The 20,528-nt window shown below is 34.6% G+C and overlaps 2 protein-coding genes across 3 annotated transcripts in view; one reads left to right on the plus strand and one right to left on the minus strand.

Annotated features, from left to right (window-relative positions):
- Window positions 1-1,987: 1,987 nt before the first annotated feature.
- Window positions 1,988-4,155, plus strand: LOC132548513 (ashwin-like). The gene is made up of 4 exons (XM_060212380.1): window positions 1,988-2,086; window positions 2,304-2,497; window positions 2,629-3,100; window positions 3,693-4,155. The coding sequence occupies exons 1-4, from the start codon at window positions 1,988-1,990 to the stop codon at window positions 3,753-3,755; spliced, it is 828 nt and encodes a 275-aa protein (XP_060068363.1). The 3' UTR covers window positions 3,756-4,155.
- A 5,739-nt stretch (window positions 4,156-9,894) lies between these two features.
- LOC132548507 (WD repeat and coiled-coil-containing protein-like) overlaps window positions 9,895-20,528 on the minus strand; it is a 30,101-nt gene continuing 19,467 nt past the window's right edge. For both annotated transcript variants that reach the window (XM_060212375.1, XM_060212374.1), the window contains 13 exons: window positions 18,768-18,882; window positions 18,266-18,338; window positions 17,940-18,007; window positions 17,492-17,604; window positions 16,970-17,082; window positions 16,324-16,443; window positions 15,458-15,559; window positions 14,846-15,020; window positions 13,719-14,479; window positions 13,234-13,280; window positions 12,835-12,893; window positions 11,405-11,536; window positions 9,895-10,837 (listed from right to left, as the gene is read on the minus strand). In XM_060212375.1, coding sequence (XP_060068358.1) covers window positions 10,671-10,837; window positions 11,405-11,536; window positions 12,835-12,893; window positions 13,234-13,280; window positions 13,719-14,479; window positions 14,846-15,020; window positions 15,458-15,559; window positions 16,324-16,443; window positions 16,970-17,082; window positions 17,492-17,604; window positions 17,940-18,007; window positions 18,266-18,338; window positions 18,768-18,882 — 2,045 coding nt within the window. In that variant the 3' untranslated portion in view covers window positions 9,895-10,670. The remainder of the gene's footprint in view (window positions 10,838-11,404; window positions 11,537-12,834; window positions 12,894-13,233; window positions 13,281-13,718; window positions 14,480-14,845; window positions 15,021-15,457; window positions 15,560-16,323; window positions 16,444-16,969; window positions 17,083-17,491; window positions 17,605-17,939; window positions 18,008-18,265; window positions 18,339-18,767; window positions 18,883-20,528) is intronic.

The following is a 20,528-nucleotide window of genomic DNA, read 5'->3' on the forward strand; positions in this document are numbered from 1 at the left end:
AATAAATAGACAAAGTGTTCCATGGGACTATATCTACATGCTTTGACTTATGTTACTATAACAACATAGGTAATTAATTTGATCAGGATCTTGGTTGCTGTATTAATTTCAATTTTGGAATTAGACAAAGAATATAACGGTAGTTTAAGGAAAGCAAACCGATACCTATATAAGTATTGCAGTTGTATGATACATTTCATAAATTGTTACAAGATATTATTCCAATATGTAATGTAATTAGTTACAATGTAACTCATTCTTGAAAATGTTTCATCCAATTTTAATTTCAGGAACTTGTTTGATCTATAACGGTACTTTTTCATTTCAGCTTATTGGATTTATACACAACTTTTTTTAATTCAATTCCATGCTGTTAATTGAAAAAGTAGGATCTTGATCTCATTATTAGAGTAAAGTGAGGTGAAGGAAATTGAAGCTTGTATCTGTGAAGATAGCCATATTCCCTTATAAATAAATTATACACAGATGTATACGTTTTACTTTCAAAAACATGTTTCATATATGAAAAACGTTGATTTACTGCAATAAAAATAATACATAAATTTAATAGCATATACTAAAAATACACATACTGATTATTATTCAGTTAAATAAGAGACATTTTGCTGACAAAATTGAATTGAATATTTCTATTCTCATTAGAAATGTCTGCCATTAACAACAGTTTATATGCCATACTACTTTGGTACTCTGTCAATATGAACTGCAAAAAGAAAAGGTTTAGGAAATGGTTTTAAAGATTGATTGAAAACATAATTTTTAAATAACATTTTCTTCTGGAAATTAAAGCTTGTTACGAATAAGCAAAGCAAGAATTTTCATTTCTTAAAAAAATATTATTATATTACTATGATAAACAAGTGTTTAATATCACACTAAAATATTTATGGCCCTTGACGTATGTACTCATTTGATCAACAAATAATTAAACAAGAAAATGAAATAAATTACTAAAATCATTTGCACAATATGTATTTTTCAATACACATCTGGTACTGGTTTGTTTTATTTTGGAATAATTAGATAGAATAATAAAATAAAAACAATTGCAAATAGAATTACAGCTGAATTAAGATATTGAATATTAATATTTTATTCTTATGTGATATTTATTTTATGACATTTCCTCATCTTGTATTGACTTTGAAGGAGAGTTTTTAATATAGAAAATAGTCCGTCAATGTACATGTTTATTATTTAATGAAAATATTCATTAGATTAAGTGTCTTTTTGTTGCTCTGAACAAAGTAATGCTGTTTCAAAGTCATCATTATTGTCGACATCCGAACTACAAATCTTCCAAATAACAAATATATCTGGTCAAGTTCGTCATCGATGACCATATTGGACCAAAAACGTGGTTCGAGCATGCAACCTGAGTGCCGTTACGACCAAATAAACGAAAGCGCCCCTGCTTGCGCGAAAGCGCCGTTAGACTGCATTCGCGTCACCCGATTGAAACGGTTCAGGTGGTCTATTTTTATTCCGCTATACGCGAACGCACGTGTTTGACCTGATAAATATATAGTTGAAAATGGACAGTTTCAGAATTTCCTGTCAAGCATAAATCAATTAACTAAAATTAAGATACCACCCATTTCACCCATACTTTATAGCACAATGCTACCGAATATATTTGAGTTCATCGACTCTACTTTTTAAGCTAATTATTTCGAAAAAAAGTATTCAGCAAATTAGTTTCGGACAGGTACAACTGGACCCCTAAAAATGCACGTGCCAAATATTTCGCAGTCCAGCCTCGGCTCCGATCTGCGCCTGGCGTTTTTCTTGAAGGTTCAACCGATCCAATCGTTTCAACTGCTCACTCGAAAGCGCCCTAATGTACTCTTTCGATTTCTATTTATATTGAATCGAATGCGCCTTTCATGAAAAATCTCGATCTGGTAAACCCTTAATTTGAAAGTAAAATAAAAGAGCGCTACAGAAACGTTGATTTTAAAGAAGCATGGCTGCCCCACAGCAAGATGCAGATCGAAAACAGCAGTGCGACTGGCTTTATCCAGAATTAATGGCAAAAGAAGGTTTATTAGACATATTAAGACAGGTAAAACAGTTAAATCATAAGTTTTTTGCAAACTTTTGGTGTTTGATCAAAATCATTTTAATACATCCTGTCGATATCAATGAGTGGTGTTATGAACAATATGAAATGTGTAGACTGAACCAACTGCAAATTTTCCCACAATCTCCTGATGTCGTTAGAAATTATTTTCTTTAATTTTATCAGCCATCTCAAATACGTCACCTATCAAATGTTACAGCGGTATGTTAGCCATCCAGATATTGAGAGACTCGAGAAAGAAGAATTGGTTGAGCTGTACTATAAGTATGTAATCCCCCTGCCACAGAGGAAGTACAGAATGAATCGTAGAGGGCGTGAGATGACAAGAAAACAGATCTTGCTTGCCAAGAAAAGGAAAATAACAGCACCCGATGACACAGAGCCAGTCAAAAAGTGGGTTTAATTGTTTCAAACATGTAGTAATCTTGAAATTAGTACAATGATGAAATAGTCGTTAAAGAATTTGTTTATCATATATGTGTTTTCTCTTTTTTACATTGCATTGATTTCATTTCTAATTGCAGGAAACAATATGAAGACAGCACTGTTAATTCTCGGTTGATCTCATCATTTAATGATCCTTCAAAGGGCGAGAGACTAAAACCCCCTCCATCATGTATTGACTTTAATAAGAAAACCATCAAACTAGGATCTGGTCCAAAATCATCACCAACACAAGATAATGTTACTAAAGGGGAAAGTGATTCACAGTCCGAGTCACCAAAAAAGAAAATCAAGTTGATAACATTTTCTTCATCAGAAAAAACTTCAGCATTAAGTAACAAAGGAAAATCTCCAGCCATCTCTTCTCCTGTGACATCACCAACAAAGATGGATATCTCAGTGAACAAAACTAAAACAGTCTGTCTTATTAACAAACACCTGACATCTCCAGATCCTGGTATTAAAGACACACCAAAGACATCACCAGAGAAACTCTGTGCAAGCCCTGATCATGATGCCACAATAGCAAAAAGGGATGGAGACACAGAAAAAGTTTGTAATCTCTGTTTTTTATAAGCACTTTAAGTAGTATCCTTTGAAGCAGCAACAATTTCAATTAGCATGAGACATTGTACAATTACATATACATTGTAATATAATTGATGTAATTTATCAACTGGAAAATTATAATACACAGTAGACCATTTGGATGCAGATGCCTAATCTAAGGGTTAATAAATATTTGCACTCAGCAAAGTTAAAGTTGCTAATTATAATTATTTCATCATATGAAATTAAGAATAAATGCTCAGTTTATATAAATGACCTCTCTTCAGAAAATTATTCATTAAATTTGATATTGTCTGCAATTTTGGCAGAGTAAAAGTATTTATTCAATATGAGATACTCTTGTTCAGTCACAAGTGCAAATTTGACTATTTAGCAGTACATCTACATTTAATCATTACATTTTCTGATACAGAAATTTAGTTGAACACAGTATGTATCTTTCGAAATTATTCTTCAAAATATATATTATCTTTTCTTGAAGCTTAAGTGTTCTGTATTGTATAACAGATGTTTTAAAGCATTTATATTTCAAGTAAGTGTACTTTGTTGTCAGAATTGCTTATTCTATTTTCAGAAATCTGCTGTGACTTCTACTTCAAAGAAAAAGATCAAAATTGCTCGAATACCGTGGCCTTAGATATCATTCCCAAAACTGGAAAGTAACGCAATTTGATTGTGACACAATTAAAAAAATACATGTAGGTTTACATTGTAATGACGGTGAAACATGTTATCCTGAGCTATAATATAATACAGTCAGATATGCATTCATTGGTACTGTCATGTGATTTAAATCATCACACTGAAAGGCCCATTCATGCTATTATAATAGAACAATCAGGATGAAGTGTCTGAATCCAGATAATACTAAATATAGAACAGTCTTCAGGTGATGGGAGTTTTACTTCAGATGTGCTTTGCCATTTTGAGTCAAATTTTGTTATAGTAAAACTGAAAGTTTTATATCTTGGTGCTTTGATTTTAATTGATGTTTTTGAATAATAAATTGAGAATTTTTAACTTATAGAACATGAAAAGCTAGGTTTGTTATTTGTATAACTCATTGACAAATCAATACTTTATGATACAGAGTTTTGAAACACAGTGGACATTATGTTATATATGATCTCATTATGTTGTTGTAATTGTATGAAAGAGGTACATGAAGTACTTGTATTGTCATCAAAGTACTTCTGGTGTTTAGAAAAAACTGGTGCTGTATGAATGTAAACAATTTTTCATATCTACTTCAAGTTGACAAGATTAAAATGATGACAGAAGCAAAAGGCAATCATTCTTCAGAAATTGTTTAATCAAAATGTAGCTGCACAACTGTTGTCATCAGGAGCTAGGTACATCCATCATCAAAGGGTTTCAACTGCTAGTCCAATAATCTCTGTGGATGGTGGGCCAGCAGGGATGATGGGTCCCTACTCTCCAATGGTTGACTTACCTGATTGTATTCGTATCCATCATGATGCCTGTTCTGCTTCATTCTCCCAGTCTCTGCCTTCTTCGTTGTTCCTTCCTGTAATGGTGAGGGTTCTGAACATTTTTCAGCATGATTTGGCAGTGAATCCTCCTCAGAAAGCCAGAGGAAAGTTTCATGCCTATGAGCCTTTCCTGTGACACTCCTCTTGTCAGCTCTGCACTCTTACCTGTCTTCCGTTCGGGCACTGAGTCACACCCCATTTCCCAGGGCAGTTAATTCCACCATCACCAGTTTTTTCTTGCTGGATGATAACACTTATAAAAGACCATAATGTCATGGATAAGTTTGAATTTGAGAAATAACGGTATATCCTTATTTCGAAATCTTATTTTATTCACTGCATTAATTGAGTGATCAGCCAACACCAGGGTAAGGGATATAAGATAAAACAAGGCGCCTAGCAGCCGTGATGGTCACCTGAGATAAGCGCAACATTTAATATGAAGATTAAAGGGAAAGTAGCTTTCAAGTGTCATGAAAATAAATTGTGACATTGATGATAGTAAGCCAGTGTCAATACATACATGCCCTCAAAACTGTCATCCTATACTAATAAATCTTACACAGTGACTTTCCATTGGGAAATCAACATTATGCTCAAAAATGCAATTTTTCAATAAAAATTACAGTAACGTTAACCTGCCCTCCAGAAAGTAATGTGAGAGTCAATTTGGTAATTGAAGCATCTCAAGATGGGTCCAAACAAGATCTTATGATTAGACCATACCTGTATGTTGAAAAGAAGATTTTTGAAATTTAAGTCAATTTGACCCCTTTTACCCCCGCTCATCAGCCCCTGGGGGTCAACTAGGATCGATATGTGCAGACCACCAAGCTGTCATCTTGTTTATTATTCTACGTTGGAAATATTTCCAATGATAAACAAATTATACTCAAAAAATCTATTTTTCCTGTATAAACCTGGTGCCATGAAATTCACAATTTTGGTAAACCACCTTAAGACACTTCCATCCATGAAGAGCATTTGATTCTACCATATCTGAGTGTTGTGAATTTTTTTGAAATTTGAATAAATTTGGTCTTGCCCCTCAGGAACCAATGGGGTGGAACTCGTATAATTCTCTGTTTTATTTCATCTTCGGCCAGGAAAGTTTTCTGCAAAATTTCATTGAAAGTGGTTCAAGAGATTTTGAGACGAAGTCAAAAATGTTTAATTATTTATTGGCACACGACTCCGGATGAAGGTGATCGCAATAGGTCACCATGAGAATTTGTCTCAGGTGACCAAAGAAACGAATGTTCCATTCCATGTTGGTAACTGTTCTGAACGGCAGTAGACATGAAGTTTGGTTGGTTCACATATTACAAGATATAACAATGTTGAATAAATGTGATGTAAAAAGGTACAAAAGTTAGTCTGAATTAGTGTCAGTAGATCTTGACATTATTCCTGTATCTGAATGACAGCTGGAGCGGTTTTAAATGGAAAGAAATGTTTAAAGACAACTTTCAATATTTTATACATTCATTTATTTGGAAACATAAGAAAATATTGCTTTTTCATAATGTAGGTCAAAAATTCCGAAATTGTGAATTTAATCAATACATTTATTGCATCCTAATATTTAGTTGGATATGATACAGCTAAGTCTCATAAATGTACAATGTTAAGAAATAGATACATAAATTGCATATGATATGTCATACATGCAAATACAAAATCATATTGGGAATATGTGACAAATGATAAATACAAATGAATGATCTGTCGTACATACAAATAAATGGAATGTTGATGTATGTCCTCTTGTATTAAAACTAAACAAGAGTATCAGTGAACCTGATGACTGCTCCTCGAAAGTGATTTATGGGACACAAAATTTTAATAAAGAGCAACAATTATAAAATTAAGGGGTTGTGGGTCCTAACGTTGGTAGAATGACCAATGTGTACACCAAGTTTCGTGATCCTTGCTGAACTTTGGGCGAAGTTAAGCTTCCAGCGTGAAAAAACAAAAGGACATAGTACCAACTAATGCTCCCCACCCCAACAAAATTTCTTTAAAATGTTTCTTGTATGAGGGTGAAATTTAAAGCAAGAGTACTTCCACATCTTGAACAAGCACTGTTATGATGTTGCTTAGGAAGTAATTTTGGTGGAGAAATCTACATAGGGAAATCAATGGGCCATTAGAGATTACATGTTTCCGAATTATATATAATACAGTACTTTTTTCCCCCTTTCTAGCACTTTTAACCACTTCAGATTGTATGGTCTAAGCCAAAATTGTGCTCAGAGCAGATAAACCAACAGGATTCAATCAAATTCCATATTGTTTGACTGAATTTTTAGGTCAATAGGTTTCCTAGGTTAATAAAACCAAATATTGGCCCCATCAAAAGGCTATAGTTGTATAACAATATTGGTGGTGGGTGCTGCCAATCATTGATTCTGAATTGTTATGGTCTTCCAGCATGGTAATTCAGCAGAGATGATAAAGAAGTATTACAACGAAATATCAATATTGTATACAGTTCAACTTTTATGGCCTTTCAACTCATTTTTCGCTCAATACTTCAGTATTTTAGGGAGAATTTAGCAATGGGAGAAAATGTAGTTTTATGCAATGGTGGAAAAAAAACGGAGATGAATTTTTGCAGTTATATAGTGTACTTATTGTTAAAAAAAACAACAGTAAAATGCACCTCACTTCATGTTATACATATTCAATTTTAATACTGTAATAATTTATTATGAAGTAAAAAGGAATCTATGCATATAATTGATTGTATACATGATTACAATAATAAAGATTATATTTCAATACAAAAATGCTGGGTTATTTGAAATACGTTTTATATTGAGGATACAAACTGTTTTATAGCGATGACACTACAAAACTTTGACATGTACTGGGACTCCATTTGCTTGGTTACCTTGTCCCTACAGGTCACGCCACCTACAGTTATCACACGAGGATCCTTGTACGGTTTACCCTATATACTGTACATAAGTTATAACCACTTTGTCTGAACACATGTTTGTATGTCATATTTTTTTCACAGAATACTGGTAACAGTACAAGTCAATATATTTTTCAATTCAATTTTGTGACAGTTAAAACCAACTAGTATCAAGTATATTTATCACCAACACAATACTGATTTTGTACTGTAGATCCAGCAGAGCTATTTCCGTACTCTATATACCAAGGAATCCCAAATAAATTACAGTTACCGATGATTTGGCTCCTACCTCTGTCATACCTTTTGTTAATCCTGTATTTAAAGGTTTATTTATAGGTGATGCCCTAAAGTAAACAGAAGTCCTTGGCTAGGACAGACTTAAATAGCTCTGACACTAAATTTTATCAAACTTCAAAAATCATGTGAGAACATTCATCTTCACCTAGGTATATAGATTATCAATTTTTTATCCATTGCTCACAAAAATATATACAGCGATAAAAAATATTCATCATTAAGACACATTAGACATAAAGAATTGATTAAAAGTTACAGATCTACACATACAGTGACAGTAAAATCTTTTCTCCAATGTCCAGTGTCCGCCTATCATTTGGCAATTTATTGTATCTTACATAGGTTTATGTACACGGCAAATGCTTGCATATATAGTGAGGACAGAGGAATCTGTATAATATACCTAATCTATTTATGACTTGAAAATAAGAGAGATTTGAAAAAAATATATTGAAATAATTTTATTTACAAAAGTGGCAAGCAAGTATAGCTATGAATATGATGAGGAATGTGTTCTGAACGTGTGAATTATTATGCTCAGCAGTTGATCTGCAGTGCAGATCTGAGATTTTAAGAAACTGGTAATCAATGATCCAACAACTCTTTCAGGTATACAAGTACACATTTGGTTTTTTCTCATATTTTTTCTAAACTGGCATAATAAAGTACAACTTGAGATAATGAATCAACTACATATTGCATGATCCAGCAAACATCCAGCAGAAAATATTTTCTTTGTCCTATTTAAGGATACTGATCGATCAACAATGACAGAGAACACAGCTTTGTTCATTTTGCAGTGCAAGATATAAAGCAATAATAAACAAAACTTGTCAATAGGCAGCGTAGAAGCTTCTTGTAAATTACCAAATTACAGAACTGCCAGAAGGCAACCAGTGAGCTCCCAGTAAACTACCAATATACAGAACTATCAGTTGGTAGGAAGGGAGCTCCCAGTGAACTACCAATACACTTACGGTTAGTAGACATCAAGGGAGCTCCCAGTAAATCATCAATATACAGTTACCCTCAGTTGGTAGTGAGGGAGCTCCAAGGAAATTATCCATACACCCCTATAGTCAGCAGACAGTGGGGGAGCTCCAAGGAAACTATCCATACACCCGAACAGTCAGCAGACAGTGAGGGAACTCCAAGGAAACTATCCATACACCCCTACAGTCAGCAGACAGTGAGGGAACTCCAAGGAAATTATCCATACACCCCTAAAGTCAGCAGAGAGTGAGGGAGCTCCAAGGAAATTATCCATACACCCCTACAGTCAGCAGACAGTAAGGGAACTCCAAGGAAATTGTCCATACACCCCTACAGTCAGCAGACAGTGAGGGAACGCCAAGGAAATTATCCATACACCCCTACTGTTTTCTGTTTTCAGAAACATCTGTGTACAATATGCACTGCTGAACCATGGCATCAAAATATCAGTTTGAAATATCAACAAAAATAGATGAATATTCAACAATTCTTTCAGTAATATTATATAATATTGACTAGTTACATTTATAAGGATATCATAAAAAGGGGGCATGCAATACAAATATTCCGTCCAAATAGGATATAAGAGAGGTGCAGCTTACAGCACACAATTAGCTTAATCTGCATTGGGGCTGATCTTGTGTACAAGGTGTCATTTCGGACTTGTTTGAGGTAGCAGTATTACTTCAGACCATATGTACATAAGGACATTCTAGCTACAGTTACCTACTTTCCCAGCTAATGTCATACACTTCCTCCCACACTCCGACTTAAAAAGGTTGACAGGAATGAAAAAGTAGTAGTGAAATAGTTGGAGGTGCTGTTTATTGTTCAACCAAGAGCACAGATACCAAAGACTGTGACTTCTGGGCTCTGACCAGTCAACGTTAAAATCACTTATTTTATACTCGGTTACATGTATATAGTTTTTTTATCTATGTATTTACAATACAATTTAATAATATTGTTCAGGAGGTATAAATTATGACCAACATGTCATAGTGTTCTATACTGAACATAAAAATATACAAATAGAGAATATATAGAATGAAAAATAATAAACACTGATATTATCAATTAATCAGACAAATTAAACTGCAAAGTATACTTTATCTTATATACAAAACTGTCTCAGGATTTGCAGAACGGAATGTTAAAACTATCACAGGATAACTTCCCAGCATACAGAATACCTCTTCTTGCAGCTAGGTTGACATCACAGCTGCTTCTACCAATTCCATATGAATCAAATGGTGCATACAGTATTGGAATAACTCGTTTACTGTTTTACAAAAGTCTCTCAACTGGAATAATGACATATAGATAGGATTGTTGAAACATGGCTACTGATATATAGCTAGTGTTGAATATCTACAAGGCATATCGAGATTCAAAAATAAAAGTTTGGATTGTTCATCAGATCTGAGTTTGTCAGTTTGTATAATCTTTGTATAGACTTTGTCATGTAGTTGTAAAAAGATCACATTTTCTTCTCCATTATCAGTTATTAAGGGACTTCAGAATGAGACGTCCTTATTGACTTTCAGCATGTGACATCGTTGTTGACTTCAGAATGTGACATTCTTGTTGACTTCAGCATGTGAAGTCCTTGATGACTTTCAGCATGTGACGTTCTTGTTGACTTCAGCATGTGATGTCCTTGATGACTTTCAGCATGTGACGTCCTTTTTGACTTTCAGCATGTGACGTCCTTGTTAACTTCAGCATGTGACATCCTTGTTGACTTCAGAATGTCGTCCTTGTTGACTTCAGAATGTCGTCCTTGTTGACTTCAGAATGTGACGTCCTTGTTGACTTCAGAATGTGACATCCTTGTTGACTTTCAGCATGTGACATCCTTGTCTATTCCGCCAATGCCCATGTCCTCTGAAGCACTGTCCTTGTCTGATGCAGGCTGTAAAATACCTCCCACCTCTACAGTAGATGAGGGATCAAATTTCACAGGTATGTAGCCATCAATATTGGCTCCAACAATGAAAGGTTCACCATCTGGAGAATAAAACAGCATGTTACAAAAAAAACTTGTACAAGTAACAAACATGATCAATACTCTTTTGTGGAATTTCAAAAATGGTACCCATACACAAATCTTTAAAACCTTACAACTGAAATGCTTCAGAGACCATTTCTGTTACACATGGCCAAGAGATCATAGTAATCTATTTCTGGAATATAGGTCAAAGGTCAAACTATAGGTCACAGTAAGCTATTTCTGGTGTATGCCAATCTTCTCATGATATGCCCACAGACATATGTTTAAGGTGTTATGCAAAATTTTATTAAAAGCCTGCCTTTAAAAACATTTTTAACTTCAAGAAGGTCAAAGGACAAAATAGCATAACAATGATGTTAAGCTTTGTTATGGTACATGATAAAACATCTGCAACATAAAAATCAAGATCTATAATCTGAATTATTTTTCCGAAACATAATTGAGATTTGAAACTGGGAAACAAAAGAACCCCACATAAAAAACAAATGACAGGAAACATTCCCTTTTTCCTACGATTTGCCATACATACAAAAACACATAAATAGGAAATAAAATACACCTACCAATATGGAGTTCTACAAGAGAAAGACCAAATGCATCTTTTAAGACTTCCAATGGCAGTCGTCTGTTGTCCAACAGAAAGGTTTTCTTACTAGCCTTAGCTCCTTCACAATGGCAAACCACATGGACAACATCTGCAAATATAGGGTCAGTTGTTAATGTTGAAGATGTTTTTAATGAATACAAAATGTGAAAATGAACTTCAATTAAACCAAAGAAAAATAATGCTACAGTGATTGATGATGAGAAGATATTTAACAGGAGGCCTAGCAGCCTTGACAGTCACCTGAGATAAGCAATATTGAGCTTCCAACGGTCGTGGAAAAGGAGCTGTAACACTGATGATAGTAAGCTAGCATCATTGCATGCATACCATCAAAACTGTCATTCTATACTGATAATTCTTAAAAAGTTATTTCCGGTGAAAAATAAACCTTACGCTCAAAAATGCTATCTTTCTACAAAAATTATAGTAAAGGTAACATATTCTCCCAAGGAAGAAATGTGAGACCAATTTTGGTAATTAAATCACCCATAGACACTTTCATCCATGAAGAGCATTTGTTTCTACCATATCTGGGTATTGAGAAGAATTTTGAAATCTGAGTCAATCTCACCCCTTTGGGCACCTTGGGGTTAACCAGGATCAATATGGTCATACTGTCAAGTCATCCTTCTCTCATAATTGTAACCTAGTTTGAAACATTTCCAATGGAAATTAAACAAGTCATGCTCAAAATCTATTTTCTTATATAATTTGCAGTAAACTTTTCCCCCTTCCCATGGGGAAATGTAAGACCTATGAAATTCACAATTTTTGTAAAGCACCATCAGATCCCACCATCCATGAAGAACATTTGATTTTACCATATCTAGGTATTGACAAAAAGATTTGGAAAATTTGAGTCAATTTGACACTTTTGACCCCACCCCTCAGGCCCTAGTGGGGTTGGCACCATATAATTCACAACTTTTGTTCATCTTTTGCCAAGGAAAGTTTCTGCAAATTTTTTCAATGAAACCTGTCCACAGGTTTTTGAGAAGAATTCGAAAAATGTTAAATTGTTAACGGAAGCATGATGCTGGACAAAGATGATTGCAATAGTCACCATGAGACTTTGTCTCCTGTGACCTAAAAAGACATTGTATAATACTACTTAATCAATATTCAGGATAACATTGATTTGCTGTAAAACATGTGTTCGCTCCCCAATCTGACTTGACACAGGCTTAAATCTCCAGAAGGCGACAAATTTTGGTTATTGACTCCTTTATTCTAATCTGTGTGAAACTGTATAATGTTATCAAGTTATGTTGTGCAGTAATCCAAAATAGGAACAGGTGTTATGCTGGTGTGATGAGTGTTAAGTTTTCTCTTGACTTAAGCAGAGTGAAAAAGTGACAAAAGAGTTCTGCAGAAAGTTTGAAATACCTGGCTTTTCCAATGCTTGATATTTTGTTGGGAAAACCATTGATGTTTCTTCCACAATTCTATTGAGAGAAAGAAAAACAATCTTTAATTAGTCAAAATCAAATGTAACTGTAACACTATGTACATTAAGAATGAAAATCCATCAGAATATATCATTTCAACACAATGAATTACCCAAAATTTAATCTTGTGATTTATTGTCATCACTTAATCACTAACCTATCATATCTAGTATAATTGTTCTTATGATGGAACTCTTTAGAACTTAAATAATGATAGGATATAGCCTTAATATAAAATCCAGACTGACAAATAATCCAACATGCTGCCTGAATGTTGTATAACCTTTTTTCTGAATTATCAGTTATTTCTCTGACAATGCAGTGGTAGTGAACCTACTTTGAAAGTGAATCAACCTTTTTCTGTAACTGTACTATGTGTTCATTCTGAAAAACAAAACAAATGACATTGTTTAATATTACATCCTGTATTTCTCTAAAACAATCATGTTCTGTTTTGTAATTCAGGCATTATTGTGAAGTTTGATCTCTACACATATAACATCCACATCACAAAACTCTATCCCTTATAAGCGCAACACTAACCTCCAGTTTGTCAAATAATTGTCTAAATCCTTACCAGAAAATGCAAAAATCGCAGACAGATTTTAGTCAGAATAATAATAACAGTGCTGTCTATTAACAATCTGAAATGTGGTGTCATTCAATTCTGGTTTTGATAAGAAGAGTGTCTGATGAAAAACTGTTCATCAAATTACAAGTACATCAATTACTCTCTAATTTTATTAAAAGAAGGTATCCCTCAGACCTATGATTAAATGCTAAACAGATATTTTTGTCTCCACAATACATTCCTTACTTTACCTGTAGCTGTATCTCCCTCTCCAAATCTTCTATAGTCATGTTTGTTTTCAGTGCTGCCTCCGCTGCTGCAGTAGGCTGTTGATGAGAGGTATCACAGACGTCTGTATAGCCTGAATCTCTCTCTGTCTGACTAGCCTTCCTGGTAGCCTTGTTGGAGTGACACTCTGACGGGACATCTTTTGAGTCTTTAGATAACTCTGGAATGTTAGATATACCAATATTTTCTTCTAAATATTTATCTAACTCTGGACTTTTAAATTGTGGTTTCTGTTCTGAGAATTCTGTGGTTTCCGTCTCTAATTCACTATCACCACTGTCAGATTTGTTTAAGTCAACAATCAGTTTTTTTTTCTGAGATGTAGATTCTGGCTGAGCTGTTTCTCTCGGTGATAATTCCACTGAATCCTGAGCTGTATCCCTTGGTGATGATTTGGCTGAATCTGTATCAGAATAATCTCTTAATTCTGATACTGTTTTCTGTTTTTTAAGTAAAAGATCAACCGAGTCATTTTGAGATGTTTTCCGAGTACCAGCCTCTGAGATTCCGTTGCTAAACATGCTGAATGGTTGAAGAGACGATGGCTCTGATTGGTGGTCTGACTGAGCCAATGGTGAATCATCCTCTCCCACGGAATACTGTAGTTTTATTGTCTTTTTCTGAGGTTGATTTGCTGGAGTTGATGTATTGGAGGGCACCAGATTGTCAAGCATACTCTGATCTGTAGCTGTTGTGTCTCCCGGAATCTTCACATCAGATCTGTCTGCTCATCAGAAAAAACAGTGTGGTCATGTGAAACTGGAATACATTTAGCAATCTACCATATAAATAATCTAAAGTAGACACTAAATTATTTCTTCTGGTGAAATATTGGGTCAATATTACCAGCTTACAATGGCAGGTAGTCTCAGCAAACCGAATAAAACTGACCCAAAAAGCAATACATTTGTTACAAATGCTTTATATATGTATTAAGTTCTGTCTTTTTCAAATACATGTATCATTAAGATGTAATGCATGTAAATGTTTTCACGTCTAAAACTATTCATTGGTCCCTGTTGATCTCTAGTGATTTTTAGAAATATTCTGACTTTACTAAATGATATCAATCAAGTCTACAGATACTAACCTATGGATACTGGGAAGAAGTGCAGCCGGACATCACCACTGCTCTCTGATGATGAGGGGAACAATGCACTCGCTGTCATCCGCTTACCGACCGCCACTAGTATCCCTTGGTAACCAGCTAACTGAGAATTATGGAGGCTAGAAATCCCTCTTGGGCGTTCATCCTTGTTTAGTTTCTACAAAACATTTCAATAATAAATAAGATGTAAATGAATAAGCACAACCAAACCCTGCCTCCTAGGTGACCAAACTTTCACTCTTATATAAAATTTCTATGAAATGTCATAAAGGCAGCCCTAGGCCAGGTGATAAGGTACAAAATAGTTAAGGGAACTCATGTAGGTCAATGTTGTCAAAGCATATGTTAACTTTGTCTTCAGTATATCACTGACAAAGGGCCATTCATAAATTACAACAAGGGACACCAAAAGGTCTTATTGATATATCACAGGAAAAGGATAAATAAGCATTTTTTTACCATAAAACCTGGAGTCATCTTATTAATGATGGCATATCTATTAAAGTCCTTTCATAGTTTGTATTTTATAAAACTGTTTTTTCTTTTCTGTGTATGCCTTTATACATGAATCACTGTTACTGATGAATGACTCACAATCTCCTGGACCTTGACCAGAGTCTGGCTGTTGTCCACAACAGCATACACCTGTAGCAGATTCTGGTTGTTACTGCCCACCACTACAAACTGCTGATTCTCCTGTTACAGACAAACAAACCATGTAACACCAGTAGATCATGATGCACATAATCCATCACCACCACAAAGGAAACCATGGCAGGGTTTTTTCCATGACAACAAGGTTTTTTTTTAGGTCAAAGGTCAAATAATGGTACCAATTTTTCCTATTTGGTATGAGACATAAAGGATTTGTCTGAAGTCTATACATGAAATAGTGGCCCTGATAGCCTTACGTATGTTTTCAGCACATTGTCAATGTTTGGTTAATTAGTGTGATGAACTACCATATGATTGCTGAATAAATAACACAGTTTTAAAGAACATGCTATCAGCTAAGTATAATTTCAAAGAAAAAAGCACCGAGATAAGGTAACGTCGGTACTCTATGTATTTACAGTATACTGAAACTTGTATTATTTTCTATTTAGTATCATTTATTATTGATAAACAACAGAACAGATAGTACACAATGTTGATATGACCCTCACCTCATACAGCAGTATGTCTGAGGTCAGCCTCCCTATAACACCTTCACTCCTTTTGTGTATATAAAACAAAATGTACACAATGTTGATATGACCCTCACCTCATACAGCAGTATGTCTGAGGTCAGCATCCCTATAACACCCTCACTCCATTTATGTATATACAACAAACTGTACACAATGTTGATATGACCCTCACCTCATACAGCAGTATGTCTGAGGTCAGCATCCCTATAACACCCTCACTCCATTTATGTGTATACAACAAACTGTACACAATGTTGATATGACCCTCACCTCATACAGCAGTATGTCTGGGGTCAGCACCCCTTTGACTCCCACACTGCAGCTCCTTAGAGGCTCCCTATCTGGCCTCAGCTGTACCAGGATTAGCCGACTGGTGTCTTCGATAAGACTCTAAAATCAAGTGTAGTGAATAATTACACGAGTAGATAAGACAATTATGGTACATCTAGGTAGTTTTATGTAACATTTACCTCATTATTGTCACACCTACTCGTTGAATCTGCTATCATCAATGATAGGTAGCTGTTTTATAAATTTCCATTTAAACAAGTTTTTTAGAGAGAAACAAATGAGTACTGTAATTTGCTTATACTTGGTTCTGTGAGGTAATCTACCTTTACATGTATTTGGTTGAGTTCACCTTCTATACTTGACCTGGGGGCTATTGTTTTCGATAATCAGCCAGAAGGTAAAGACACATTTTTCTAAAGGTATAGATTTGAATACATCTGGCTGTACATCACATACTGACGAACATTTCAGATAATGTTTGTATATAATATGATATATTTGTGTAGTGACTTACAACAATACAAATTGAACATTTTGTTCAGCACAGCACGGAAAAGACTTGAATTTGAAATCAAATTTAGATGGTTACTTGAGATAAACACATATGTACAATAATGTTACATACCCCTGGGTTTCTTGGTAAGTTGAGTAATGTATCTTTCAATGATGTTAGAGATGCCCCTTTAGGGGAGATAATGTCAGACGATGGTGACAAATCAGGCTCATTTTGGTTCAAGTCTGAAAACATATAATTTCAATATAAGCTGATGTTAATGGTGTATAACGTTAACATAATGGTAATAATAAAACAACACAATTTAGGAATTATTGCTTGTAATAAAATACAAGAATCTAATCTAAATCTTAATGGATATATTACGGAAGAAAACATCTTATTCGTGTGTCGAATATCAATGCTGTCTAACAAAGTCTCTTTTATTACAATAATATAACAGAAGCCACTTTCTAGTCTGGATCAAGATAGAAAGCCACCTTTAACGGATGTTGTAAATCAACAAATAAATTAAATGGAGGACATCTTAGAATCATATATCTAACTTAATCATACCACTTGACTCTTAACATACATCAGACCAGTTAAGTATCAAGAAAACAAACAGAAAACAAACTAAGCCTACATAGTTACCTGGTGCGATGAATGTATCCTTAACCTTACACAGAGATTCTAGAGGCAGCTCGACAGCACACACCACTGCTGGGCCTGGCAGGGAAACAATAGAACACACTCCTCCATCCAATCTACGCACAAATCAGTATTTGTCATTAAAGAAGTGACAAAACAAATTTTCGAGCTGCTTTTGATAACACCATGGTATACAATGAACACCAAACTTAATTAACTAAGGGAAATAACTCTTACCAGTCTGAAGAAAATTTGCTATGAAAACATATTATTCCTGTGCTGAAAACTTTACTACATCTGTATAAGTATGACAAAAAGCATTATCATGTAGTTTGATGAAACCTGAACAGTAGAATCTGGAAGGATGACAGATAAACAAACGGATGAGGCTATTCTTCTGTGTAACGACATTCTGATTTGGTACCTCATCTAGTGCACTGTGTAAACTTACTGAGGAATCCTCCAAGCTGTGGGGTTTAGGTCACTAATGGACACATCAATTTCTGGCCAGGTATAAACCTGAAATGGTCAATAATGATCTTATACAAAATTCTCAAAACACCATGAAAGTTAGAACCAGTCATATATACATATGTCTCCAATTGGACAGTGTTTTCTATCTTGCCCATTGACTTTACTTATAAATAGTAACAAACCTTATTGATTGCTGTTTACCAGAATTAACCAAAATAATTTAATTATCCTGTAATAAGCCCATCCTATCAGTTTCAGTGGAAGTTTAAGTCCCTGTGCTTTGACTTTGCCCTTTGTACTCACCAGTAACATTGCTCCAACACTAAGCACCAACTGACTGCCATCCTTAGACCAAGCTCCACACCTGATCTTACCACTAGGTAGAGAAACAACAAAAAACCATCACCAGAATACACCAGGAAATAGTTTTAACAATAAGGACATTAATGCTTTTACAAGGTCTTAATTAACTTCATATTTTGTTGTATGTGATAATTGCTTTACTTAATTTCCAATCATGTGTAATGGGTACATGTATATTAAATGTCCTTACCTCTCTATGGGAGGAGTGTTCAGTGCTATCATTTACAATGAGAGGGAAAGCATAGCTGTCCATTTCAAATAATGCAAAAGCCTATCTAAAGGAGAGAAGGCAGAGATTTCCCTAACAGTGAGTGGTATAACTTAACTTCTTCTCTATGGGAAGAAATGCATAACTGCCTCTCTTCTGATTGAAGATATGAACAAAATGTATATGGAATGGAAGGCACAGCTGCCCTTATCATACCCGGTATAATTTACCTACCTCTCTATGGGAGGGAATGCATAGCTGCCCCTGTTCTGTGTATGTCTGAAGAAGAAACTGCACTGTTGTTTACTAAGGACACACAAAATGTCTCTGCCTGGGTTCCACAGACAACCTGGAAATAGTAAAGAAGAACTTAAATCCAAAGCTACTCTCATAAAATTACCTAGACATCACCAAAAAGTAGGGCAGTAAAATTTTATAAAGAATTAGGGTCGATGTTCCAATTTTCACAAACATTTGTCAAGTATCCTAAGCAATACCTATGAGAATAAGTACTGTCAAGGTCATTATTTTGGACATGTTCATTATTTTGTTATTTTAAAAATATAGGTTCTTTAAAATAAATAAAATAAAGAGAACCAACTTTCTGCATTAAGCTTTTAATAAAATGAACCACAGAAAACCTTCACAGGTAACAACTGATAAATACCAAAGTGGCATCATGACTACATTCTATCATCTAAAGCTACTGAAATGAAACAAGAAGAATTGTCACTTTGAAAAGCCATTAAGAAAACTCCATATCATGATGACAAACCTACCAACCGCATAACAAAAACACTGACTGAAAAACTGAGTGAGGAGATTTGGTTTGAGGTTTCACTTTTTCCAAGCAGCAATAGTTACTTGAGGATTGGTGTCTACGGAGAAAGACTGGGAATAGCAAATATCCCATGTAGCATCAGATGAGTTTAGGTTTCTTCCTTTGTAAAGAACACTAAATTTTCAATGCTGCAGGATGTCCATTTAGTCAACTCCTAACATGCGGTGAGATATGCCTGGTCTGATTGTTTGGTTACTGTCTACTAAAACACTGGGAATCCATCCAATGATAGAGAGTTTCAAAAGAGAGTATTCAAGAATTGAAAAAGTGATCTCAGAGGTTTTATCTTTACAACAGATGAACTCGTACAGACTTGATAACATCCAGTCAGAATTTTTAATGGGCATATAAAACCAACACACAGGTAATAGATGGATATCTTGATATTTATAACAGTGGTATAGCTAATGAGTCCCATACATAATTACTGAAAATTACTCCATTCTTTTATCAAAGCCTGACCCTATTCCTTATTTGTGGCAAATGAAAACTTAAATTAAACTTAATAAAACTAGATTTTCAAAAGAGGCCATTAAAACTATGACTACTATGTTTATCTGTTTAGTGAAAGTGATTGTCAGTAGACCTTTTTATCCTGGTTGCAAACACAAAAATATTTATTTGACTTTAACAAGCTAACCAGTGAATGATCTTACATAATTGCCCGTAACAAATATTAACATCATTTTGAGTTGAGTTTACTTGGATGTTTGTATATAAATACATACATAGATATATTCCTTGAGTGATTTGCATAGACAGGTAGATGTAAGTGTCTGTTACCTGTAAGGTACATCAACATTAAGATAACTGGTACACATTAACTTATCATTCCTGTATGCACCTTTGACCACCTTTTAACAATAACAGATTAATATTATGTAATTTCTATATCAAACCATCTGTCTTCATACAAATCACTGTAACAAGAGTAGGACAGTGTACTAGATCATAGTACAGACAGGTAATAACAGATCACTGTACACTTACTGATGAGGATTAAGGATGACCAATGATTAGATAGACCAAATGATGAGGATTAAGGATGACCAATGATTAGCTAGACCAAATGATGAGGATTAAGGATGACCAATGATTAGATAGACCAAATGATGAGGATTAAGGATGAGGATTAAGGATGACCAATGATTAGA

This window comes from Ylistrum balloti, unplaced genomic scaffold, assembly GCF_031769215.1.
Source record: "Ylistrum balloti isolate Yb309-2 unplaced genomic scaffold, AGI_CSIRO_Ybal_v1 Utg370016, whole genome shotgun sequence".
Lineage (NCBI taxonomy): Eukaryota > Metazoa > Mollusca > Bivalvia > Pectinida > Pectinidae > Ylistrum > Ylistrum balloti.

Bases quoted from the DNA above. Each gene is read 5' to 3' on its own strand.
- LOC132548513 (XM_060212380.1), top strand. From the start codon at position 1,988: ATGGCTGCCCCACAGCAAGATGCAGATCGAAAACAGCAGTGCGACTGG. The intron at 2,087-2,303 runs GTAAAACAGTTA...CAAATGTTACAG, and splicing joins TATTAGACATATTAAGACAG to CGGTATGTTAGCCATCCAGA. The intron at 3,101-3,692 runs GTTTGTAATCTC...TTCTATTTTCAG, and splicing joins GGGATGGAGACACAGAAAAA to AAATCTGCTGTGACTTCTAC.